Below are 27,663 nucleotides of genomic sequence, written 5' to 3' on the forward strand. Positions count from 1 at the left end.
GCTCATTCATTCGTGAGCGTGTTATCGGTGACAAACACATCACACACTGCAGAATGAGAAAACTTATTGCATCGGTTGTCGTCGATCGATTATGCCACTATTTGTTATCAAACCCAAACAGAGGCTATGCGCTCTGAATGGTCGTTTGTGTAGTTGCTATGTGTAATGTAAATGTATAATGAGAGGTTGTGCTGTTCCGGGTGTGGTAAGAGTTTTGTGCGAAAGGCGATGGTCACCACATCCACGTCATATCGTTAGTCACCTCTCTTGGCTTGCCCTAGCCTGTCTATCAATAATTATTGCTTTTAACCACGCTCTGCTGAGGGTGGAGAAGTGAATCTCGCGATGCCCATGGCTATTGTAATTCCAACTGCTAGGAACACCTCACGGTGGATACTACGGTCATCGTCCCTCCCCTTTTAAACAGCAGCATCAGCCATCGATCCACAGAACAGTGTCTTCCACGTTGTACCGGGAGATTCCATCATACCACCGAATCATCTTGCAAACGAGTTCGTTGAATGTTGTTACGCTATCTTTTCTTTTTTATCACAAATAGTACAGGGATGTCAAACAAATCAAAACTATGCGGTCAACTACAGGGATCGTACCAGCAAAACAATCCTTAACGCTCGTGATCTTAACTCGAGGGTGAGAGTGTTTGTGTAGCTATCTGACACCTTTTAGTTTGTTTAGTAGTAAAATGTAATGCTTTACATTGTCCTCAATTTGCCATAATTATAGCAATGAAATATTTGTAATAGTAGCTATCATAATCTTCGCCACGTGGGGCAGGGACACAATTATTAATCTATACTTAATAGCCGTGCTGCCCTGGTCGGTGTTATAATCGTAAAACTATGCTTGCTTTCGAATACTATCACTGCTCTTTATCATCTGTGTAGATATCATTTCTACACCACTCTCACGAATTGCGATCGATGACCGATCTGATTCAACTAAAAAGCTCGTGTTCCGACTCACATTCTGCGCTATATAACACATAACCTGCACCACCATACACAACACACAAACATGGTTTGTAATTCGCGACACCGAATTCAAATCGGTCGGTTTGCTGGCACATGCTGGAGGTGATGGGAAGCGTATCCTCGGCGGTTGATGAAGATGAAAGTAAACGAGAAGAACACAGGGACCCAACAGGCCAGCCAAACTATTTATGACGACACCTGCTGCTGTTACCATCCCGGAGGATGTATGTGTTGTTACAATTGAAGGATCGGTTGAACTGTTCGTAAAGAGTTGTTGTAATTTTGTGTTTACTGTCGTGTACCAAGGTGACGATGATGATGGTGTTCCGTCCTTATCGGGGGCTCAGCGAGTCCCTTCCCCTTCTCCTATCGTGTCTACCACCCACTTGAGAGACGTTTTATTATCTTCGATCCCGATACAGCAGATAGGTTTTCATCGACTGCGGCAGGGCTAGGTTTGGTATACGTTCCTCTAAATACGTCCGGCCGATTCTCTGGCGAATGACGCGCCTACAGAGATCCATTAGTGGTAGCGGTTCGGCTAAAAGAAAGCAAGGAAAAAACGTGTTAGTATTGCAAATCTTGAATTCCACTATAAACACAGCGAATTGATAAGTGAAAGCAACTCTACTACTTACGATCTAATCCGCCAATGTATTTCATCGTTATTTCGCAGTGCCCCCAGACGGCTGATACTATCGGGTATAGTTTCCGTCCCTTCAATCCCTTGAACGCCACACCCAAATACTGGCCGTCGACAATAAAACTGAGCGTTCCCTCGTCCATGTCGAGCGCTACGAGGAACTTGTCCGGCACCAGAAATGTTTCCTCCGATTTCAGTATCGCAGGGTAGGTGACGCCCGGACAGGACTTGGAATTGTGGAACAGTTTGTTGCGTCCCAGATCCCAGCCCCAGCTATGCTCGTTTAGGCCGACTAAACTTTGATAACCTACAGAGTGCAGGGGAGCTTCAGCGGTAGCCACACCGATCACTGCGTGCGTTCCGCGCTGCCGTGTCGACCAGGTCACTTCCCACACGTGCAGGCCCTTGGTGAAGCCTACCTTGCCCCGTATGCAGTCTGTGCTCTGTGCCACCGGATGTCGGTGGAAGGTCATTTTGTCGTCCTCCTTCACAAACACGTTTAGCGATCGGTCCTCTGAGTTCCACGAGTACTTAAGCTGTGTTTCCCGAGGCGCCGGCGGCATATCGAGCAGTACGTCGAGCCGTGCAGGACGCTGGAAGTGAGCTGCCAGTTCGCGGGGAATCTTCGGAATGAACGGGGACGGCTGATCACGGCTGACCGTTTTGACGCTGCCACTGATTTTTTGGCCCATATTCATGCCACTGTGACTACTGCTGGTGTTATTTGTGCGACTGCTTCTGGTGCTACGGATGGCAACCTTGTACGATACGCGAATACGCTGCTCACAGTCTCTAGGATCGATGCGGTTCAGGACCACGCGCGGCAGTAGTGCGGGGGTGGATGACGATATACTCTGTGGACGGCGACGTTCGCTTGACCTTAACACCGGACCCCGGCTAGATTTGTATCTGCAAATGTAAAGAAAACAAAATGCATCCGTCAGTTACTGCATATACCAAGGAATATATCTTTGCGTTGGAATATTTTTACAAAGTATCTTTTTCTATGGACGTTTTTAGACCTTTTCATGAACATATCTGATTCTTTTTCGAATCACCGCTCTAAAAATATAACCAACCACATACGACCCTATTCAGAGAGAGTTGAAAATACACAAATCGGTGCTATGTCGATGTCCTTGGGCGTAGTGATTCCTTTCTCCAGCAGGAACAAAGCCGGCCACTGTTTACTACGGTGCGTCTGTGACCCTGCACCGGTTGGAGAGAAACGATCCAAAAATAATCGCTCACTTTTACGTTCGGCTCACCCACCCACATCTCGTGCTACAACGATGCACAATTCTGCGGAATACTCCGAGTTGTGATACTTTCTGGTTTGTCCACTTAGTGCACCCAGTCCATTGACGGAATGCCAGAATGGTGAATTGTAAACAAGAGCACACAATATCCGATCCAGAAAGAAACACGTTCCATATTTTTATCCTCGTGGTGAACCATTCCCGAAAAACCAGACACACTTCATTTGAACGAAAGTGCTGCAAGCAAAGCCGAAAATGGAAAATTACCGAAAAGGTTAATCAAACAGCAAACTGTTCCGAAAAGCACATGAGCCACATCGGTAAGTAAAAGTTACTAGATTCATTTCATAGTAAAAGGAAGCGTTTACTCAAGGTCTACGCATAGAACGTAAACAATCATATTGGAGTCCATGGAGAGTGAAGTGAAAGACGTCGAGGACATTTGGGTTAAGTTACTTTCTTCTTTTCCTGAACATGTAGTACCCCTTTTTGCTGGCGAGTCTAGGTACTACACATTCGGCAGATGGTCTAATTTCTTATATGTTTTGAAAACAACAAAACATGCTCACAACATACGACTTTACCAGAGAAAGTCACAGTCAAATACAACAAAAAAAAACCTCTACCAAAAACCCAAGCAGGTGGAAATAAACATTCAAAGGATTACTTTTTTATTGTATTTCATATTTTTGCTTCACCCTACCAGACTTGCTGCTGCTGCTGCAGGTGTGTATAAAGTTGCGTTTGTCGACAAATGAACAAAGAATATCGACAAAAAGAAAGGAAGGAATTGCCTCAAGGTAGCAGCTGCTGTTTGCTGCCAACTGCGAACCGAGCAGAGATGCGAATGGTCAGTTTTAATAGTAAGAACAGGGACCCTCTCTTCACCAATACTAATATCACCACGGTTTACTACAATGTGAGCCGCCAAAGTCAAAGGATAATCTATTTCCACTGCCGTACGCGCCATTAAAGTCGGTAATCGCATCTGCAGCATCTTTCATCAACTTCTGTAATTATCATGCATCACACGTACCATACCAAACGAGGTAGTGGTGGTGTTTTCACCAATTTAAGTTTCCCTTGCCTTCTATGTATAAAATGTCAAACCAATTTTAAATTGAATTTACCACTTGTCACTCAAGCGAATCCACAACGGCTCTTGCGATGTTACGGACTATACCGAGAGACGCATACCACGAGCCCGGGTAATCAAATGGGCGACGTTGTGTGAGTGCGTAACGTGTACGTTTTCGGTGCTGCTAAGAAAACGATCGTATAGCCTCGTTCTTAACAAACATTGCTATCATTGCATCGATTGCATTCATTGCGGCAATGGCGACTAAATGTCAAAATCATTAGCAATTTCCTGCCGTTTGATGGTGTGGAGCCTGCCTATTGCTTGCCCTGTGTGTGCGGTCATGCCTTGCCGCTTATCAGAGGAACTTGTGTACGATGCTGTGCGCTATAAAAACATGCTTCTCATCATTCTCAACACTTGCACAGCGGTATATATTCTATACATACTCCTGGTGTAAGATCTTATGCTGGCGTATCTTTATGATTCGATCGTCGTTTCCATTGTTTCATGGGCGGTTCAGCAGAAGTACAAGCTTTAACAGCAATAAATTAAAGAGAAAACTTAGCATTCTTCCCGTGTTCCTTTCGCCCCTCTTGGGCCAACCAACAGCTACGATATAACTAATGCATGAATTAAAACGCACATACATCTCTCCGGAGGGATCTACGCAAATGGCGATGTCGATAAAGAATGCGCAGCAGCAGCAACAACAACGCATACACGCTTCAAAGGTTTGCCAGCAAGGAAATTGTACAATGGAATCGTATCGATTTAATGTCAAACAGCAAGATAAAAGGGAGAGAAATCACAATTCGAGTACGACCACAACGTTTCTTATGTATTCTCTCTCTTCATTCTTGCCGAGCCAGCCAGCACCAGCAGCAGCAGCAGCATCCGGCAGTAGCAGTGTGTGTGTGAGTTCTGTGAACCGCTTGGAACCCGCCATCGGTCGATTTCCCACACAGTGACAGCGTAGGAACATCACGTTAGGGGCCAGCATCCATCCGGCCACCAGTGTAAATACTTTCATTGCATTTACTAACCGATCCCTTTCGAAAACGTAACACGAACAGGATATACACGGATCATGCGCAGTTCCTGTTCCTGTGATGCTTGATTCGTTCCTTATTCCACCACTCGTTGGCCGCGGTGCTCAGGAACGAGGGGAGTGCTTCCCTATATACCGAGCACGTTTACGGTACGTCCGTTCCTTTTATTTGGTTCCCTCACACCGAACCCCGTGTCGTATTCCTTGTGCCATCCTGCTCTCTCAGACTCTGTTTGAGTCTCCTTTCTGCGCTTTAAAATACCCTTTTATGTGCATCATCGATCACAATTGTACATTTGCGCAATCCTGTCGTTCCGGTGCTGTCAGAACTGGATACTAAAATAGGATGCTGCACATAGTTCCTAGAAGTGTTCTTCTTGATTGTTGAACTTCTAAAATGCTGTCCTTAAATTGCGATCGATAAAATGTGTATCCATTCCTACCGCTGGTCGTTGTTTATCGTTTATTTTGGGAACGATGACTGTTGTTCTATTTGCTGCACGTTTTGGAAATGAAATTCGTGCGAAACTTGTATTGCATTACTATTAATGTGAAAATGTCTCATTTCGTTCATTTGGTCTTGATATGAAATCCGGTTGTTTGGTACTAACAGGACATCACCAGCGTCAATGCCCATCCGGAACGTTTTCCTGTAACCTGGACATTCAATACCTAGCTCCGGTTGGATAGAATCCATGGAAATTGCAATGTCAAATCCCTTACCACTACTTCGGTTCTGATGCCATAAAGTAGAAGATTCTCACATTTGGACAATTGCTAATACACTCACATGGCTCACACAATGTTGTACACACTAAGAGCAAACGCACGCACTGTCTCTACAAGAGCCTTAGGCCGCCGCGTATTTAATTCTCCTTATGAAATGCAGAAAAAAGGCAACGGTTGCGTTGTATCAATTTGTCATAATTCATTACTCAAAAGGAAAAGTAGGTTCCCCTTCTGGTTGTGTGTTCCTCACTTAGGTCTATGGTTCGGTCAGTATGGTTTCAAACAGCTGTGTTTGTACGTTATTTGTTTGGATCGTAATTATCTGCAGCCGTTATGAAAAGGTAAAGGCAAATAAAAAAAACCGGGTAGACGAGTTCTAACGAGCCCGCACTACCATACACAAAGTGTATAGCGCTGCACAAGCCTCATAAAAACGTGTAACAAATTTTACAAACCAGAGGACAACTTCTACCACGGTTAAAGCGCTGGCTAATAAGTACACCATCAACTGGCCACATAAATATCATTGCAGCGGTGTAAAAGCGGAGTGCTAGTAAACTTAAGAAGCATTGCCTTACAACATCAGAAATGGGCGACCCAACTCTCAGCAACAGCAGCTCAGTAACGCAACTGCTAACACCTCTGGACTCTGTAAGGCAAGGTGTCAATGAGTCGTTTGCTGTGTGTGTGCAAGATTGATAGCTTCCAAAAAACGATCACTTTTCATATTCAAAGTTCGATATTTAAAGCGAGTTTGCTTCAACTTCCGCCAGCCGCGACGGATGTGGTATTCATCAGAGTGATACATGACTGCACCGTACGGAGGCTAATATACTTGAAGCACTTTAAGAGCCTCCGGCAATATACTTGGGAGTCACTTAGCTCAGGGAACGGCAACACACAAAAACGCACACCATATATTCATCTTCGCTCCACTTAGTGTGAAGGTCTAACCTGCCTGAAGATGGTAACATGACACTCTGACCAGAGGTTTTTTGGGCTGTCGATTAGCTGGAGTCGGTTTACAACGCAACGAGATCGAACCGCGTTGGCCTGGGAAAAGGCGAACAAGGATCATGGACGCAATGCAGGCATGAACCAAAAAAAAAAACAAGGCTGGTAACGAAACATTCAGTAAAGCTATTCTCCGAAAGCGCATACGAACGAGCCGGGTGATAATATGCATTCACCACATCCGCCGATAAGTCTGAAAAGGAACCGAACCAAAATGATCTGGAACATCCTGTTTCCGATGATCCGATGAGTGATTTAGTGAATGTATACACATTGTGTTTAATCCAGCGACCAGGGCTTATTCAACCGCGTCTGCCTCTCAATGTTCCCGTCTGTTAGCGATGTAACACATCCGTACGGCATATGGTAAATTGATTCAATTCACCACAACGATGATAATGACTAACACCGCGAACCAGATGCAAAACAGATCTCACGAAGAATGAATCATTTGATTATTAATTTCTAGACTGCGAGACACTGCATGCAGGCCTGACACGACCCGGTATATAATGGTTATGGTCTGTCATACTATCATGTGAAAACGTTGCGGATGTACTTTTTTCTGATGGGTGATGTATTAGAGATTTATCCGCCCAACTCTCGGAATATTTCCAATACGAGCAGAGAGTTAAGTAAAGCCTTGATGAACTTTCAAAGGACTTAATAATGAAAATAGCATCACATGCGCTACACTTGAGACTGCTCGTACATAAACCATTCCTACGACGACCAAATAAAGTGGCAATGCACTACAAAACAGGATAAACATACATTTGAATAACCAAACACTGCAGTGTGTCACCATTATGCCAGCTTTACTCTACCAGTAGCGAAGAGAAAAAAAACCCAAATCAACAATTCTAAAACATGCTCACAGACGACAAAGATCGATTGTTCAATGTTGCTCCTAGACCCCATGCTCCATTGGTTGTGTACGGACCTTGGGAAGCAATTCGTCGTTTTGCGAAGGTTTGTATTCGTGCGACTCCGTGCCAGTCAGCGAGACGGTTATGTAAGGTCCGAGAGAGCATTATGATTGAAATGCAAAAGTCACCCGACTGCGTACCGAAAGAGGCGGCACACACACACACGCGTTAACCTTCAAATCTAACCAAATCGTGGCATAAGCCGCGCACATTTAGCGGTGCTGGGAAACTGTATTTGGGAGTGGAAACCCCCCGCGCAAAAAGGAGTGTTTGTGCGCGCATTTATGTTGCGTTGTCCGTGGTGGCGCCGTGCAAAATAAGTGCGAAGCCCAAAAAAAATATATATGCGTACTATAAAAGCACCATGTTACCATGTTATGCTGCACACCATGACATGCTTCTGGGCACGTTCAATGCGCAGCAGCAGCAGGCACAGCATCACACCCGCCGCGTCGGGGACGAAAAGCGTAGCGTCTGTTCCGAAACCGACGACGTATTCGCATTTTTTTTGCAGCTTTACATAATGCAGCAAAACGAGCGATCGCGAGACCAACCGCTGCCGCTGTCGTTGCAATGTGGTATTGCTGACACCGATAGCCGTGTGCGCGTGTGGTACGTTGCATCTACTTCCTTCACTAGTCTATCAACGTCTGGGATAGAAAAAAAAACACGTACATGTGACATTACTTCTGCTGATAATATTACGTGAAAACCCCATATTCTGAATGGATTTGAAACGCCTACAACTTCATCAACTGCACTATTCTGCGGTATCGTACCACATTTTTATGGGAAACAGTTAAAATATAACACGGTAAACTTTAAAAATTTAATATACCATATGCGCGCGCGCACTCAATCGTCCGCATTGCAAACATTGCACAATGATCGTGCGCGCGCGGTTGAGGTTGCAATCCGTACAAAGCCATTGAAGCAAGGACCGGTTAAACGTGCTGCACAGTCACAATTCAACGTCGTCGTCCTAGCAGCCAACCCCAGCGTACCAAACCAAGAGAGCTTGGCCTATTCTCGCCACAGGGTGATGGTTTTTCGGTGGCCGTCATATCACTCGAACTGACCGCACGCTTCGTATGTTCAACCAGGCACCACACTTCGCGCGCCATTGCAAGTTTAGCAGAGAGGCAAAGGTGTCGGTGCGTGCCGTGCGCCATTAAGATGACCTCGTACGTGAGACCGTGTGCGACCGTGCGCCTGTGTGCTCAAAGCGATTGGTGAAGCCGCCACCGGGTAGGGAGCAGAGGATGGAGGAGCTGCGTAGTGGAAACGCGTCAGAGCGCGGCCAGCGATTGACCTTTTACCGAAAACAATGACCATTAAAAAATTTATGCAGATTGAGCATAATGAGACGACCTTGGTGATCAAAACTTAACAAGAAACCAAGCATATGGGACCAAGGTGTGTGTGTGTGAGAGAGGACTGGCGCAAACCACGCAATCTTTGTCCATCAGACAGCTGCCACACATCGAGTTACTAACGCAATAGATGGCCACATGGTACGCAACGGCTCAGCCAAGGAATCCCATTTTGGTGCACAGAAGGAGAGTTCGGTTTGCTGTTGCTACAGTTATTGACATTTGCCTATCGATTGATACGTTGCTAAATGGTGCGTGTTTCTCTTCCTGCTGATCCGCCAACACCGCGCTGCCAAGACGTGAACTTCATTCAATGTGCGTTGAAGACCATCGGACAGTCCCCCACATGGTCCCCTCTCCTGACCATGAGGTGTCGTGATCCACAACTCGGCTTATGAATGGTGGAACCACAGCTAAATGCAAATCAAATAAGCTGCTAGAGAAACGGAGGTGTTGGTTTTGTCCACAACCGTACGGCAGGATGGGGATTCTCCGCCTTGTGACATCACGATCCACCGACAAGTTGCGCGTGTGTGCCTTCCTTGACGGTCGCGTCGCTAGATATTGGCGGTTTCTTTAAGCGAGCGTTCCAAAATTCAACCTGTTTCGATGACATCGGTGGCGTCTCAGTGCCCTTGAAGATTATGATGGCCACCCTTTGCTTAGCAGACAACCTTAAAACAGCAACGATAGCGTTTGGATTCGTCTCTTCAAGAGACATTGCAATATCATTTTTGTTCCATTAAGTTGTGTCAGTTGAATGATCAAGAGTTTCCTCGCTCTGAGCCTCAATACTGCAACGGTCGTCCTTCATCTCTACCGATCTGTCACTGTGTATTAACAGTGTGTCTCGTTTAGTAGCAATTAGCAGCAATTTAACGCTCTTTTACTTTATGTAAATTTCAAACTACAACGGCACGTTGTCTGTGCAACTTACTACCATTTCTCTCGCCTTTAGCGGTATGCGAGGTTTTACTACGCTTTTCAAACTCTTGAGATAAACATCACAGGGACGGGCGGATGTACTGGGTAGGAGCATTTGTGCAATTATGCGTTATCGCTCCGGCGTGTGGGGTTTCTTTTCCTCTTTGTGACACGTTTGTACATGCGCTCGTGTGGACCTTGGCCTCACACGTGTGTGCGCGCACCTTCGTTGTCTACTAATCCGTGCACATGTACAATATGAGCGCGTGTTGTGGGAAAACGCATACTTTATGCAAGTTTTGACTCCTATCCATGGCACAACAACATTGGTACAACGGCATTAACTATGATGAAGCGATGCTAAAATGGAACAATTCTCAACATTTGCGAGAAGGAGTTTGATTGAGGTAGTGTAAACTCCGCCAAGCATCGGTTTAACCACCCACACCGTTTCTTGCGCCGGGCGTACAAAGTTAAGCCTTAAACCCAAAGCCATTTTGTCTCCCCATCCAAACGACAACCAGACCAATCTTAAAGACGCATGCAAAACGCAGGTTTTGATTATTCAACAGCGGAAAAACGAAACCCCTGGACCAATACGGTCGCGGCTAATGTGAATGTGGCCAAGGTCAGGCATCATTATTTCTATTATTTGCTACACCATTTACAGCAGCAAACGGCGGCACGATAAAATGGCAAACACTGGCTTCTTACGACCGGGCCCGTCGCGACATCTACGATTGCGGAGGTGGCCACCAGGTTTTCCTTGTTTGGACGTTCCCCATGACCACACACGTATTTATCTCTTTATCATTACCAAGCGTTTAAGCACGGTAAGATTGGTGGCCAAGATACATCCCAGAGCTTGCCTAACCTGTCGGGAATTATGTGTGTAAGAGCCTGCGAATTAAAAAGCCGGCAAAGTCTCAGCAAACCCGAGCTAACGCACAATAGCCCAACATGTAGGCAACATGTTCAACAAACAGTGGGCGACACTAATGCACAACCAACCGGCATAAAATGGGCCACAAAAAGATTATTACAATAATTCAATTCTAAACCGCCTCAATAATGGTTGAAAACTGAAAAAAAAATTAACAACAATTAACTACTCTCTCACCAATGGCAACTATGCGGGTTTAAAGTACAGTGAACTATGGATGTCTCAGAGACCAGCAATTCATGCGCATGTCGACGCTCACAGCTGGCACTGATGAGACACTCATTTAGACACACACAAAATTGAACGAAGGTCAGCAATACACCCTTATAAATTGACACAATCTACTGCGAACGATAAAGAAACCGATCGACCAAACGGCTACCCTTGCATTACAGGGGGTAGTATCATCTTTTTTACTTCCTCAAACTTATTGTTTGTGTAATCGATACGTCCGTTTGTGACCCTTTGCAAACCAAAATGTTCGTGCTTGTGTTTGGCGTCGCGCGGGTCGAGGTGATTCAACAACCTCCAGAGGACATCCCCCTCAGCGCTAACCTTCGCAAGGCAACTAGACCTCTAACTTCACAAAAAAAACGTTACCAACTATCTAACAGCTAAAAGATTGCGACGAATATGTGCTCAAATATTTACGTACGTACGCTTCATGGTGCCATGGCCTATTAGCGAGAGGTCAAAAAACGTAGTACATCATTCACACGCAAATGCAGATCGCAGCTCGCTCCATTCGTCGGAGGACGCTAGCATGCGGCACGAAAGCGAATCGTGACGAGCATCTTTCGGTTACCCGTCCACAGTTAATCGTACTGTGTCAATGCTACTATACCGTATGACTCCTCTTACTCACCGCCGGTACCACACAAAGATCTCATTTATGCATAAAACGAGATCACATTCATGGGGATGCGACCGGACCGAACCTTGCGTCAGATCGTATGACCGTCAGTCGTGAAATTCTCTCTCGGTCTGCGGCTTGACAGCGACCTTGTTGAAACGGTTGCAATCCACACTGCGATCCGATCCCCGCATTTGTTTATGCTTTATTAAATTAATTGGCCAATACCCCTACCGTACACACGCACATGCTGATTCGTAACACCCACCACCCTTATCAACCAACATCGCCGTTAATGAATGGTTGAGGTCGTCTATGATGGGACGTTGGCCAATTGAAAAGCCACTGCCATCATCATTGACTGTGAGCACTGCGCGAACGGCCAAGACTTTTGCACTCTGGGAGCAACCCCTGGAGGTTAACCTGCGAGAGAAGAGCTGACGCTATAACGCGCACTCACATCCTGCTATCGATCGCGATAGTCTGTTGGACACTCCTGCTGCTTTGAATGCGTCCCCTTGAGCCGCATGACACGTCTAGGCAGCACACGTACGTGGCTATCTTCTTTTGTACGGTTTCGTTCTTGCGCAAAACAGGAAGAAGGATCCGGATCGAAGGGACTCCACGGCATGAAACCGGTGGCCAGGGCGGGCGATGGCCGCTGCCGGTGTGTGAGCGGCATAACGAACGTGCTTGGCGAAGCGATAAAGATACTCAGCGATGTGTGCAACCGAAAAAACGCACAAACCATGCACAACCGAACGGTGTTGCCGGTGGATCGGGGTGGATTCTAGCATTTCATTTCGTATGCAAGGAACGGATCTTCGCGATCGACGGCCGTTTCCGTGATTGTGCTGTGCCGAGTCGTTGCACTAACGACACAAATCGATTTTTCGCCAGTGGTCCAAGACAGTGGAGCGACACAACGAAAGCGGTTCAGCTGACCGCTGATGTTGTTAGGGTGTGAGGAGGGGGAGCTAGATAATCTCCGAATACCGTCCACATCACGGCGCATCACCCTCCGCGTTGTCTTAGACCCTTTCCCTTGTGCGAGTCCCGAAATGGCGCAAAAAAAGGTGCGCACCAACACACGCAGCCACAGTAGCGTCGAAACCGCGCTCAAACCGTGGAGAACGCGTTTCCAACTGATCGCATCGCTTAGCATCGTCGCTTGGCTAGCTGACCGCGGAGCCGTGCCGCTTCGCTATGTAAAAACGGCCAAGCGAAACCGACGGAAATCCATTGTCAAACGCAGCTGAACTGTTTACTCGGTCATGCAGGTCGGTCGACTTCCACACACCCAATGCCGCTTTTTCATCCTCGGCAAACCTTGCGCCTGCCCCGGGACTGCGGAACCTAGAACGCGGCGAAGGGCGTACTGTCCTCTCACAACGGGTACAATACATAAGATGACACTATTCTGTGCACAGCCTGAACCGTTCGTATACGTTCTTGATGTGCCAAGGACTGCGTGCTGAAAATAACTCTTCAGAAGCTATACATTGAATCACATCTCCACTTCTCACAGGCACAATATCCAGATCCTGGTGAACTCAACTTCAACCGATGTCCAATGCCGAAGTGCAAGCAACGCGGAATACGAAAATCCAGTTTCCACAACAGGGGAAAATGAATTCCCAAAAATGTCATATGGTGGAAATTGGTGGTGGGGAAAAGGTTGGGGGGGGGGGGGGGGGGGTTGGAGGGCCCACCCATGCGCAGGAATGTTAATGAAACCAGATGCGTGCGCTACTCTCCACACTGCCACAACTGCTTCGCCCATCAGCGAAAATACGGCGACGGTGTGTAAATGTCAGATCGCTCCGCATCTGCCTAGTAGATGCCGTGCTGTACCAGAAGCAGCAGTTGAAAGAGAGCGAACCAATGATTCGCGCGGCGCAAAGGCAAACAAATCAAGAATCGAGAGGAAAAGGCTAATTTTAGTATGTTTTCCAAGCGGAAACTGCATCTCGCGGCGTACGAAACGTGGCATTTCCTTGGTACTCGCACGCTGTACACACACGTACCAACGAACTACCAGCGAACGCTGATAGAAGCACACAGCTGTGGTCTGCTCTTGCTTTGCCGGCCATTGAAGTCCATTGAACTTGTCTGTTCAAGTACCGGGCATCAACTACCCAAGTGCAACTGCATGAACTGGACAAGATCAACTCAACGAGCTTTATCGACGAACGCTTCCGGGTGTTGTCTTGAGCGAATCAAAACCCCAAAACATCTCAGCCAATGATAGCCAAACACCTTGTGTTTGAAAGAAAAAAAAAAGCTTGTGCAGACGACTCTTCTTTTCTTCAATCATCAGCAAACTCTTAACTCCAACCTGACCTTCGTCAGGTATAGAGAAGAACGCAACTAACGCCGCGAGATCATCCATCAAGGTATTCGCTCTAAAAAGAGCTAGAGCTATGAGTCTCTTCTTGGCTTGTTTGGCGTATTGAAGTGCCAGCGTTGCAGATTGTTGCTACCGCCACACAACTGTGCCACACAGAGCTCGGGTGCCATGTTTATTCAACAACTTGGCGGCACAATGACAAGCGATCACGTCATTTCAATTTGAATACGTTTTAAATATTTCACACTTCTGCCTGAACCAAATCTTCGGCAGACTGGTGTGCAGATTGCTGTCAACCAGTAGGAAGCAGGGAAAATGTTAGCTCCAAGATACATCAAATCATCTGTCGAGGACAGGTCGACGCTGTAATCCGTCCACACTATCCTCATCTGGCCGAAATGCTCCAATCGCAGACCAAAATGCCTGCCGGCCGACTAACCTTCAAACAATCGTACGGTCTAGAAGCAAGAATAGACGAGGTTCATGAACATTACCACCACCGCCAACCAATCACCAAGAGATGCCGGATGGATTGGCTTCGAAGCCGAGAGGGCCGAAAGGATTTGGTCAATCGTTTGAATGCCGCAATAGCGCCAGCTTTTCTTGCAAATCACAGAGAGATTTGGTATGTCCCCATCGTGACGGAAGGTCAGTTTACTTAACGTTCGTAAAAAAAACCGGACTGGCACAGCAGCTACCAGCATCAGCTGACGATATGACGCACCTGGCGGCTGTAGTACGCACCAACAATGCGTCCATGCGAATTCGAGTCAACCGGCCGCACAAAACGAACGGCACTCCAAGAGTATCGTGCGCTCAATTCCCGATGGCCAGCTGACCAGGACGGACATATGAGCATCGTATCGCTGCTTTGTTGCCTTGGTCGATGCGCATTTCGACACGACTGAGAGGCTGGGTCTGCGCCGCAGAGTACAGCACTGATACACTATGAGCGCTATGGTCTGTCTCCGGTTCCGGCAGAGCGGTGAAAAACAAGAGCCGGTTGTCGTAGCATAAAAATCCATTCGCGAGATCAATCGATCCGAAGCATGCACACACCGCAAGCACCAGGCACCAGGGGCACCATCATGCTCCAAGCCGCTTACGGTTTTATGTATATTGTTTACAATGCAGTGAAACGTGAACTGAACACCGAACCTTGACTATTTTCCATGCCGAACCACAGCCATCTTCGGGGAGCACAGATCGTAGATGACTTGATCTTCCTCCTCTCCGGCGCTGTTCGAGGGCCGGCTGAGTGACTCTGTGGGGTACCCAACCATGTGCTGTTCAGCTGGGCTGAATTGAGCTGTCTCGCTATTATTCGGGTCTCGGGTATAAGGCGTAAACCTCCGGACTCAATGCTGGAACTTGCCAGGTTGTATCATCTTTTCACTATGTGTGTTTTGCGCTCGGCACGATTCAGATTTCGCTCCATGCTAGTGAACTGAAACGGTACGGAACACTGACGCGCTCTCTCGTTCGCATCGGAAGGCATCACCACACCAGCTGAAGGGCAGCATCAACAGTAGTGGCTGCAAACGAACAAAAAATCCTCCCCTCCCCAACATGGACACGGTGTACTAACATCCAAAATTCAAAATTCACCAGTGCGCGGGGACACCGTTCTCCTCGGAGTTCACGATGTGGAACATCGTTTAGAACGTTTCCCCTTGCCGGTAGCAAACACTCGGCAAACAAAACTACAAAACTTTACTCAAAAGACCGAAACAACTAAATACCTCCCCTCTTGCGTATCCCTGAAGCAACGGAAGCAAAACCTGAAACCTGCCGAAGACGGTTGCATCTGCCGGCTTTGGGGCCCAAGTTCGCCAACTTTTACGGAGCTCACCTTTTCTCACTGGCACGAATCGGTTCCATTCTAGCGATCGTGATCGTGATCGTGACCGTCTTCCGTATCAGCCCCAATGCAGACGGAGGTCGATTTCGACAAACTACCACACAAAACCCATCCGGATTGAACCCAGCCGAGGGGATCGAACCGACCCACCCGAACCGTCCGATACACCAAGGCACCTCCGTCGTTGTTTGGTGGGGGAGAGGGTGCTATGTGAGTGCAAAAACCGTCAAAAATGGCATCAAAAGAGGCAACATGTGTAACGCATATTATTTTCGATACCATTTACCACCACGCCGGGGAGCTACCGAAGCCGCAAAACCCGCACGGTATCGCGCATCGACAAACATGCGGTGGTAGCATCATAAGTCCGGAACAGTGTACACACACCAACGCACACCCCCGTCGCCCGACGCCAACCGGTGGCAAGCAAAACGAGGCGGACGGATCTGCTGGTTGCGTTTCGACGTCTGAAAATACGATAATCACACATTATCTCAAATTATTCATTGGAAACTTTTGTTCAATTGTGAAACCTATATCAACTTCAACCCCTTTGCGTACCTGCAAGTAATTTCCACAGGGGTAAAATGACACGGTGGATGGTAAACTTTTAGCCCAGAACGACCAGCGGACATTAGCGACAAGCAAAAGCGGGATTTTAGGTCATTGGCGCGATCGCATAACTGTATAAGTTGCATTCTGCACTGAAGGACTAGTTATGGACCACAACGTTACGACGCCCAGTTTTCATCACACAACTCCAATTTTCTTCGATTTTACTACAAAGTTTACTAACACAACCGAACAGTTAAACGTTACTATAATGCAATTCGTTAGGCGGAAGGTGGCACGGAAGTGATATGATGAATAATTATTGGCATCACCCAGCACAGCTGCAACTCTTCGATAGCTCTGGAGTTTGTAGCTTACGGCGACCCTGACAAGAGTTTTTGGATGAAGTGTAGATGTCTGGTCGAAACAACGATACAACAAAAAAAAACTACAAAAGACTGACAATGACCAGCAGAGAACAGCAGAGTTCGTCCGCGGTGGTCATTACCGTAGTTGATCACCTTGAAGCGGTTTAGTGAGAAGAATCCGTTTTCAAGCTCCATTCAGATGAAGAGACCTTCGCGAAGAACTGACCGCGGATACACGTTATGATGTACACCGCGATGAGATATGATGTGGCTTGTTTGTGACAAACGAGTGGAATGTTCCAAGAAGACAACATCGGGGTTACAACCAACAGACGACGAACGGAATCAATCATGAGCAACGAATTGGGACCTATTTGAACCACCAGAATAGTTCACATCCCACACATTCTAGGCCTATATACCTACTGTAGCTAGCTTTACGTCACGTGCTCACTTACGTCACTACGCCAAGTAAATGTCCTGCATTGGCCTTGGTTAGACCACAAACTGTTAAAATGCTTTGCACGTGGTTCGAATCAGAATGCTCTCCAGCACAGACATTCGCTGCCTCCTCTAAGAACCCACGTATCGTCAAATCACAATAATTGTATTAACTGTGGAGGGATTGGATGATGCAGCTTCGTTCAGTTTGGATCCACACCGTTCACGGGAAGAATACGATATCCAAATTTAGAAGCAATTCAGGCAAAGATCTTCCTCCACTCATGCTTCCACCTTTAGTGCCGTAGTAATTTACGATCTCGAGCAGCGGTGAACACACGGATAAGGCAGCGACAGGTTCTTTACCGACAATCGATGGAAATGTTCTCCCACAGATCTCGCACGTGGGAATACAAGGATGGACGATTCATGCTCATTACCCAATGCCCAATGCCCTTACGCACACTTCCCATCCAATAGCTGACGAACGGCAGTGGAAGAACACTAATGCACAGAATAGGCATATGTTCAGCCCGGATGGATCAAATTGAAGAGCTGCAAAGCGACACCCTTCCACATGGTGTAAACGCTTCTACTGTTGTTCATTAACGCCACCATAACCACATGCGGGGGTTTCGTTCTGTCGAGCTATATTCGTTCATTGCCCTGTGGGAGATGAGCTCACAACTTACAGGCCGTGGGCGGCACTTATACACTGCGACACAGTACACTTTGTAGTACTCTGCAATCCTTGGGTAATTCAAGAGCGTCTGTAGCATATATGCGGGTGCGTTAGCATAAATGTTGTCTTTGTCGTTCTGTCGCACCGGATATCTACACAGTGCACACACATGATGCTGGCTGGTGCTCCTCTCTAGACAAACCATCGGAGTCAACCACCTCTCGAATCGATCTCGAGCGGAGGCCCCAGACCCAGCGTTCACCCATCCATTCATCCGTTGCATTGGAAAGATGCGACTCTTTATTGGAAAGTTGTTTTGTTTTACTTCGCATGCATTTTGCTTTCGACTCACGCATTTGCGTTTACGCCAGGCCAAGCATACGGCCACCTGGGGGTGGGAGGGATGCGCAAAAATGTGTGCTGCTGTTAAAAAAAAAAATGCTCCACTGCCGCGAACCAAATCCGGACGACCGAAACGGAGTGCAATATTTCCCTTTCAATAACTCGCGCCACACTACACTAAGCCAGTGCTGGGCGCAATTGAAATTCGCGTACCGAAAAGCTCACACACTTGAATGAATTTGAGCGAAATCCACATCCCGGGGTGGACATGGCCAGTCAGCTCCAGTGGCTGGTGTAGGATATATAAGGAAATCTGCTTTGCTACACCGAGCACTATGGCTGGATGGATTTGTTGGATTTGATTTCATTTGGTTGGATGGTCAGTTCCTGCGCATGACTGCAGTTTGCTGTTTCTACTGCTGCTGCTACTTGCTATCGTCTCCACCACAACGTCTACAACGTTTTCACAGTTTCAAAATAAATTTCTTTGTCTATCGATCGTGCGCGAAAAATCATAAACTCGCGTAGTAAACGTCTACCACCACCCTCTTTTCCTTCCTTCGCCACGGACTGCACCTTGACTGCAGCACACACCCGGTTTACCCGCACACATCTGAACTCAAGAAAGCGCGAAAAGCACGTGGTCTGCGTCACCGAGGAGCTAAAAGCTTTGAGCGATTTTCGCCCAGCTCCTCGAGCCTTGCATCGATGAATTCGGGATACGCGTCAGTTGTCGCGGTACTTTGGACCAAATTTCTTGGACTACGACCGTCATCCAATCGGAGTCTCCTTTTTGCTTATTGCTGGAGATTGCAAATGCCTTGCACACTTGGTGCACTGCAAACCCACGGAGAGGGTTTATTCAACAACAAAATAAAACCGGTTCACGATTGTACCAGGTGGGGGGTCTTTTGTGTGACTCATTCGGTAAACTTTTCGCCAACGAAAACTTAACGGAACAAATAGACTACAAGGGAATTTTCCTTGGAAGCAAAATGATTGCAAATGATATGGTGCGGGGCAACGAATTCCGGAAATGAAAATAGGATTGATCATGAAACGGAATTATCTGCCCGTATGACTCTCACCAGTAGGGAAAACCTAGCGCTCATGATGATCACGGCTCACGACGTCGAGTGTCTCGAGTGTTTCCAAGAAGGAAGCATGACACTTTCCGGCAGCATGCAACTGTCTCATTTCCAGACGACGCCACATGATGACAAAACGCACCGCGCACCGGTAGAGTATAGGCGGCAGAGTACCCGTGTTCTGCCGGCGTACCACATGTTTGCCGGCGTTAAGTTGAGCATTGCTCATAATGCAAACGCTTTTGCCCGGCCGTATATGCATTCGTGTACGGTTTTACGACCCTCTAATTAGTTAATCCTTTCGCTCGCTCGGCTCGATGGGCCGCGGTTGGTTTGTGACTTGCCATTCACTTAAAGGGACAGACAGAAATATGCTGTTCGGGTAAGGCCATTGTCCGATTTATGATCGGGATAGGTGGGGTTATGCACACACGCGCTCGCTTGGGTCGAAGCGTAGTACTCTACGCGGCTGTTTGGTTTGATATACAACGTCACCTAGATCGCATGCGAAGCAAATCACAAAACTCGTTTCTCGAGGATGACGCATAAAAAATATCCTTCCCAAGCGAGGAGGGTAATGTTGCTTCGGTAGCGGGTCCCAACAGGGTAGCAGCACAATATCTATACGTGTGTGCCAGCAGTTTATCGTTTACCCTGATGCATTTGTGCCCGTGTCCTCGTTTACCCTTCGGTCGTTTTTCGATATCCCACTGCCTAGCAACCGTACGCATCAGCATCGATTCCTTTTTGACGCTGACTTCCCTGTTGTCATTTTCGTGGATGAAGTAGCAGCAGCTTTAACTGAAACCCAGCGCGATCCGGCCTGCTAAGCACGGAATACGACACAACAGCTGTCATATTTACACTTGAGGGGTTTTGCTGTGTCGTGTCAGTGGGTTTTATCGGGTACCTTCCGATAGAAAACAAACCCGTCAAAGGGATCGAAACATAGCGCGCCCATTGAATTTCTGTGAAAACATGAAAGAAAACGCAAACTTCCAATGCATAGGTTACTAACATGTTAATGTTGGATTAAGGACGCACGTGGTTCTTCATCGTACTACTACAGTCGATCATATAATACCGATTTACTGAGGTATATCAGATGGAAATTGTTTTATATTGAAAACAGTAGATTAAATTCCCTTTTCGATTCGTCTACTGATTTCTTCCTGTTATTGGGGCAGATCATACGATAAGTTAGAAAGCTTCAGCTTTTAGCCTGTATCTGCCAAATCATCCATGTACCGGGCTGCATCATTATGTATAGATTCGTAAAAGACATAACATTTTGACATAAATAATGACACAAGGGATCATTTACGCGCAATTACAATTTTAGAAAAAAATGATTAAAGTTCATACATTTAATTTAAAATTCAATTCATTTGAAACAATACATAAGTCTGATAATTAAAATAATCCTTTTTCAGTTGTTTTCGTTAAAAAAATTGTTTACATTTTTCGCACATGCGAAATATGGCCTTATCTGGTTTAGACCAGCTAGCTAAATTCTTTGTTTTGTCATTTGTCGAGCCTGAGTTTGCTGCTTTCACTAGGAAAACAATCTAATTCTTGTTTCCTAAGCTTAACTTGGCTTGCCATTTGTATGGGCAGCTGTAAGCTGATAAGTCTGGAAACGCATACAAAACAACTGCCTTAGAGTATGATTCCGGCCATTCTTGGGTTAACGACCCTGCTCAATCATACAGGACTAACCGGATTGCCGCTTCTAGGAACCGGTCCGGATGAGATTTGATTCGCAGTCTTCGGTGTACTGGAGCGAAATCTATTTGCAAGTCGATGGGATCGTCCCTCATTACCGTGCCCAAAAGCGTGGCTTTCCTTGACAGTTTCCGACCGTTTTGGAAGCTAAATCTTATCTAAACGAGACAATATTTATTTTTAATTCTGACATCTCTGACATCATTTTGATAGAAAAAATCAAAATCTCTCACAAGATGTATTGTAGGAGCAAAAACACGTCGTTCCAAAAATTAAAGCCCATGTTATTACCATAGTAGTACGGCAAATTCTATCCATCAATGCACACGCTTGTTCAAGCATTTCAAGCACGTTTGCTATTCTTTAATTTTCTCAGCAAACGGGTGACTAGTGTGGGAAAAGCAAATGAAAAATACACCGCACAGCCAACAATCGCATTCCTCTGTATTTGTCAGCCACCACCATCTTATCGGTTGCTGTTTCTCACCAGCGTATCGATTGGAGTCGTGTGTTTTGCCCAATGAAACGAGCAAATGCTGGTGACGTTGTGCGAGGGTTCCCAGAACGGGCAAAAGGCAGATAACTGTTCTGGCTGTTATCAACACAATGATAGTAGCTAGAACACGAAACGAAAGCGCAAGTCCGTCAGTCCACAGAATGAAACCGTACTGCCAAGGTGAGTATGGTTTGTTCTGGTTTGTTTGACATTATTTCCCTTTATCGCCCTGCTAGAGCAAACAAGGTTAGGTCCCAATCAGAGGAGGTTAAACAAAACGACGCTCCGAACACCAACACGATCGATCATCGTTCGATCAATGCCCCCCCCCCAAATGTTAATGTGCTTCATCCGTATCTGTGACAATAGTATCGACTGGAGAATTCGTTTCTACAACCAACAGTATTTGAAGAAAATAACCTTTACCAAAATCATTACGCGCATCAAAAATATGAAACGATGGTGGAAATGAGTTTAGTAAAAGATTTTTTATCATCCAACATGATGAACTTCCATTTTGTTTATGCATCAAGTGATTAATCTTTAACCTTTCTGAAATGCTACGCTAGTGTGTGTGGCTACTGAACATCAATAACTTGTTCCAAATCCTGTTCGGTTCTCCACAGTGTAGTGTACGTGAAATCACATTCCATCGTATTTACAACACAAGGATACTCCATTCCTTTCCGATGGCCGAATACACTAAATTATTTGCAATAATCGAATTTGGTTCTTAAAATACCAATGACTAAAGTACTGAGACATAACATTATTTTTTAGTACAGCCGGAATTCTATATATCGTATACGACTACCAGTAAGGATGCAAACATTTACCTTTTTCGTGCTACTTCCATTTAGCTGTCTTTTGGGTCTGTGATGTCTTGTTCGCGCTTCCTTTCCACACTTTCGCTTTGTTGTTTTCACGATATCAGGGATAATGATGACAATCTTTATCCCTGACGATACTGTATGTACTGATATCCAAATTCAATACTGCTGGCCGTTGTGTTGCTGGCGTTCGAGGTTCGTGGCAGCCAAAGGTTTAGCTTGCTACTTCATCTACCTTCGGTAGATTAGGAAACGAGGGTGGTTTTCTATTTCTTCTTTGCGACGCATCCGTTTCTAATGCTGCTTTTTCCCGCGTATCGGATGATTAAAGGACCGTGTACACTCAAGATTTATCACACTGTTTCCACGATTGTGTTTTTTTTCTCTTTTTTAGGGAAATGCAACTTTACTCGGGATTGAACAAAATAAATATTTTTGTACTATATTTTTCTTCTACGGACTCGGAACTAATCTTCGCACACAACACGTGACAGAGAGCGTTTTGCTTTCAACGAAGTGAAACAAAACTGCAGCAAAAGCACATAGCGCTAGCAATGAGCGATTGCTAATTAGCACCAATGGAAGGATGATGGGACACTCTTACACACACGAGCGCATCGGATTGGGTTGGTTCGTCGACTTTGTTCTAGTACGCTTTGCTTTTCCACTACTGTTTCATCGGCTACTTTGTTTGATTCTCACGCGTTACGACACTTCCTCCATGTGGGTAAAAAAGATGGCGAGCAATTGTTAGTAGTCGGTACCATTTTTTTTGTTTTACTACTGTAAACTATTTATATTACTCTGCTTAATGGCTTGTCGTCGTTTTATCTGCGTTTCCGAAGCCTTTTCGTTTCACCGTGTGTTTGCAAAGACACATATTTTTCCCAAGTATGCAATACGATACACACATGCACAAAACAACACTCAAATGCACGTACTGCAAACGACCGATAACGCGTACACGTGCGCACGGCAGTCCGCTAATCTTTGCTGGCGATTTCGGTTACGTTTAAAACTGAAGCCCTTTTCTTCCTGCAGCGATGGAGAGAGATCGGTTTGAGATCGATGTAGTCGCTATGTTATGCGGAAGCTTGCGGTTGCCGTAGCAGAATACACCGGGGTGATTATACGTCAAAACCTAGCACACTAACAAAAAAACAAAAGGTACACACACACGTTTCCGATGACTTTTGCTATTGTTTCGCGGCTAAACGAAATGCCTAACGAATTAAACCGAACAACGCGAAACGAAGGAACCAATGGGGATTTTCTCGTGCGAAACGGCAAAAGGGAACGTCAGTCTGCGTCTGGTTGCCTGGTTCGCGTACTGAGTTCAAGTGAATGAACGGAATGAATGAGAACAATCATAAAACGAAATGAACGGGTGAGTCGTGAGAGCGGATCACCGAGAGCAAATCGTGCGAACGATGAGTAAAAATATATTGTTTGTCTCTACCGCATTTGCTCGCTTACTCCATCATTATTGAACGACCGGAACAGAGAAGGCCGACAGGAGAAAAGGATAGAAAATCGAGAGCAATTTGCCGATTTCCGCTCAGCGCGAGCGAACAAAATGTTTCGATGTGGGAGTAAGAAAAAAATAACACTCTTTTACTCTCTTACATCTCACAGCGAGTTATAGGCTGAACGAGCAAAAGAGATAGGAAAGTGCTCGAGCAGGTCGGAAATATGACTATTTACTTTTAAATCATTTTAAGTAAAATTCAATACCCTGAGTTCATGTACGGTTTTGACCACGTTCAATAATTTATATAAATAATTCGTCGAAATGCATCTTTATGTTTCAATTACTTCTACTATCGAAGCTAACGTGATAACAATAATGTTTTCTATTTATTAAATGGTTCCCTAAATACCAAACCACATTACAAACAAGGCATGTATTCTCCGAAATTACCAACGTCGCATTCAATTCAAATGTCCTTTGCAACGTCGCCAGTTTTCAATTCTAATTTCTAAAGTTCCTCTAAATTTGAGTAATATATGAAGGAAAATTGTTTAATTTTACTAAGTATATTCACAAAAATATAACTAGAATTCGACGCTGTTAATCCTATGTTAACTGTGAATGTCCTTATGTGAATGTACAGTTGTAACAAAAGCAATATTAGATTAAATAAAACAGGTAAAATGACAAGATGTTTTTTTAAAACATTTAATGCATCGAGCACATCCTGCATCATGAAGATTTCTTATCGAAACTTCTCGTATCCTTTAGGCGGGTCTTACACTTTGTTGTCCATTTGGTTTACTCCATTTTTCCGTCCGCTTGGTCTTTGCCTGAATTCGTACCTTTCACAGGAACAACAGGTAAAAAAAAGAAGATTCCAGCCTATTTTGTAATCTAATGGCACACATTCGATAAGAATCACATACACAACCTTGAAAAGCCAAAGGTACAAAAAACACATCGTATGTAGAGCCAGAAGGCGGACAAACAGATGCACTAACAGCTCAACTCTTCGTCCAAAGCGCAACCGTCTATAGATCGGCATGCATCGACGAGTTCTGACTTTTACCTCCATTGGTCGATGGATGCCAGTTCTTAGGGTAGGTCTTTGATTCATTATGAGAATACCTGTGTTTCGAGGATGCAACCAATTCTATAGAACTACGAGACCTTCTCAGCTCGCATTCGAAAGAAAAAAAAAATTTTTTTTTCTCGGTGTCCTGGAGAACCTGGTTTAGTTCGAGATTTTGCTTTCTCTTTTTCAGATTCTGTCAGTGTGGTTATACCTAGGTAGTTCGGAGACCCCATAAACGCATCTCCAGCACTTTGTGCACGTTTTCTTGTTCCTTTTTGAGGTTTTTACCAAAAGGAAGAGAAGAGAAAGACAACGGCAAACATAAAACTTCTTCTTGCCAGTGTTCTTGGAGAATTAAACCAACAAAGGTTCTGAGTCTTCCTTCTATGGGGGTGAATGTTTTACTGTGGGTTATTTCTCTTTCGGTACCACGATGTGGTTCTATCTCGTACACCACAGGATACTGCGCCATCGACCGGTACGGGGTGTGGACAACGATAGTGGGAAGGATAAGAAAAACAGGTTTCTGTTCGGTTCTGCTCCCGCTGGATCCTCTGCTGGGATTTTCATTTTAACCACACACCGGATTGTAGTTGCGGACCTCCAACGTGCGAGGCCACCATATAAAAACTTCCTTTCGCTCCGAAGATTCAATTCCCTGCGTTCACGTACCAAAGCAACTTTTTTCACAACTCACCATCGAAAACACTCTTTGTCCGCAGTAAATGATCTGAGCTTCTCGGTGTTGTCTGATCGTCTTTAGCGATACCATTCCGACGCTCCGGCAGAAGTCGTGCGGGTGATTCGCGTGAACTTGAACCCCACTGGAATGTGTCGACATTTCTACACCGGAAAGGCTTCTGCGCGATTGTACAGGAACTGCATATTTGTATTCTTTCAATATTTTCGTCACCATAATGTTATCCATTGGAATGAAAATTGGAACAAAGTCCAAATTTCATGACTCATTAGACATCTTACGGCAAAACTGAAATGAATCATTTGTGCGACATAATGTTACACGCACATTTAACAATCCCATGGTACTGACTATGACCTTAAAAAATCTTGGTTGGATCAGAATTCCCAAAGAGACACGTACAGCAAAACAAAACTCTACAGTTGGCTTGCATGAAAACGAACATAATACTGAATGATATTGCAAACAGTTTCTACTTGTATTTTTGCATGATCCTTGATACACCAGGTGTGCAGATGTTACCTGTGCGTTGTGTTACTATTCTGGGAGGGATCATTTCTACCTGTACCATCCTTTCCCAATACCTGCGACAACAACAAAAGAATCAAGGATCTCTCACCTACACATGTACGTGTTTTTTTGTGGTTAAAAGAATAGGGTTGTATATAGAACACAAGATCAATCTAACAGTTGCTACCAAGGCTTCCATGTTAGATCTCCGCATTGTTTGGTTGTATATGCGTGTATTTGTACCAGGTGAGGTAGCGTTTGTATCCCGAAAGCAGCAGGTACCAACAACAAAAATGAAGTAACACAAGCAAATCAGAAAATTGGACGAAAATAAATTATTTCGATGATCGTATTTGATGTACGTACCTGAACCATGTGAGTTTGAGTGAAAGATCAACACACCAACAAGCAAAACACATTTTCTAAATTGACATATTTAGGGTCATATTACCCCCAAAACGCTACGAAATGGGAAATGAATGTAATCATAGTACTGGCCGTCGGTCGAGATTTAATGAAAAAGTGTACTAAAGAGTTAATTTGTTACTTGCTAAACATTGCATATTTAAGAGAATTTATAAACTTCTTTCCTCAATTCTCTAAATCCAATATCAATGTTTTTGTTTTAATGTGGGGCTGGTGGTGTATTGGTAACGGCGCCGGTCCAAAATCTCATCCGATCCAAACCAATCCGTAGCAAAGTCTGACTACTCGGCTACGTGATAAAATAAGTCTAGTAAGCCGGAAATACCAGGTCCTGTTTGTGATCGTTACGCCAAGAAGGAGAAGAAAAATATTTTTTATCTGATTTTGACACAATAGGACCGCTACCAAATCCAGATTATCCAGCAAAATAAAAAATGACCGACGCAAGATTACCGAGTTTTAAGTACTAAAAATAAATAAATTTCATTCACTAAAGAATTTTGATAAATCCTCAATAGTTTTCTACGTTTTCTTCTCCAGCAACACAACCATGCCAATGGTTTTCGGTTGCATAATAAAACACAGCAGGATGCTAGTTCGATTTGTCTGTACTTTACTATCGATTGAACGCTTAAACCTATGCTAGCAAACGAATTGCAGCAATCACCGTGGTGATGGAATTTGAGGTTTCCAATCAAAACGCCTGCTGTGGTCATTGCATCGTCTCAACGCACGGATCCATTAGCTTGTTTATATACCCATGCCAATGGTTATTTCCATACAAATGGTTCTTAGAACCACTAAGGATATCGGCGGATTACTGACCCGTCAGCGATCAGAGAAAGCAAAAACCGTTTTATGCTATCCCCAAAGCACAGCTTATATTGCCTGTGCGACAAGATATTTCATACATAGGACGCGACAACAAGCTTGTCCAATTTGCCAAAGGAATGGT

At 45.2% G+C, this 27,663-nt stretch overlaps 1 protein-coding gene across 1 annotated transcript; it reads right to left on the reverse strand.

The window, feature by feature from the left end:
* Positions 1–1,381: 1,381 nt before the first annotated feature.
* On the reverse strand, positions 1,382–22,546 carry LOC128716198 (protein gustavus). The gene is made up of 3 exons (XM_053811117.1): positions 22,530–22,546; positions 1,631–2,544; positions 1,382–1,533 (listed from the first exon to the last, which is right to left on the reverse strand). The coding sequence occupies exons 2-3, from the start codon at positions 2,331–2,333 to the stop codon at positions 1,394–1,396; spliced, it is 843 nt and encodes a 280-aa protein (XP_053667092.1). The 5' UTR covers positions 2,334–2,544; positions 22,530–22,546; the 3' UTR covers positions 1,382–1,393.
* Positions 22,547–27,663: the final 5,117 nt, after the last annotated feature.

This window comes from Anopheles marshallii, chromosome 3, assembly GCF_943734725.1.
Source record: "Anopheles marshallii chromosome 3, idAnoMarsDA_429_01, whole genome shotgun sequence".
NCBI classification, from domain to species: Eukaryota; Metazoa; Arthropoda; class Insecta; order Diptera; family Culicidae; genus Anopheles; species Anopheles marshallii.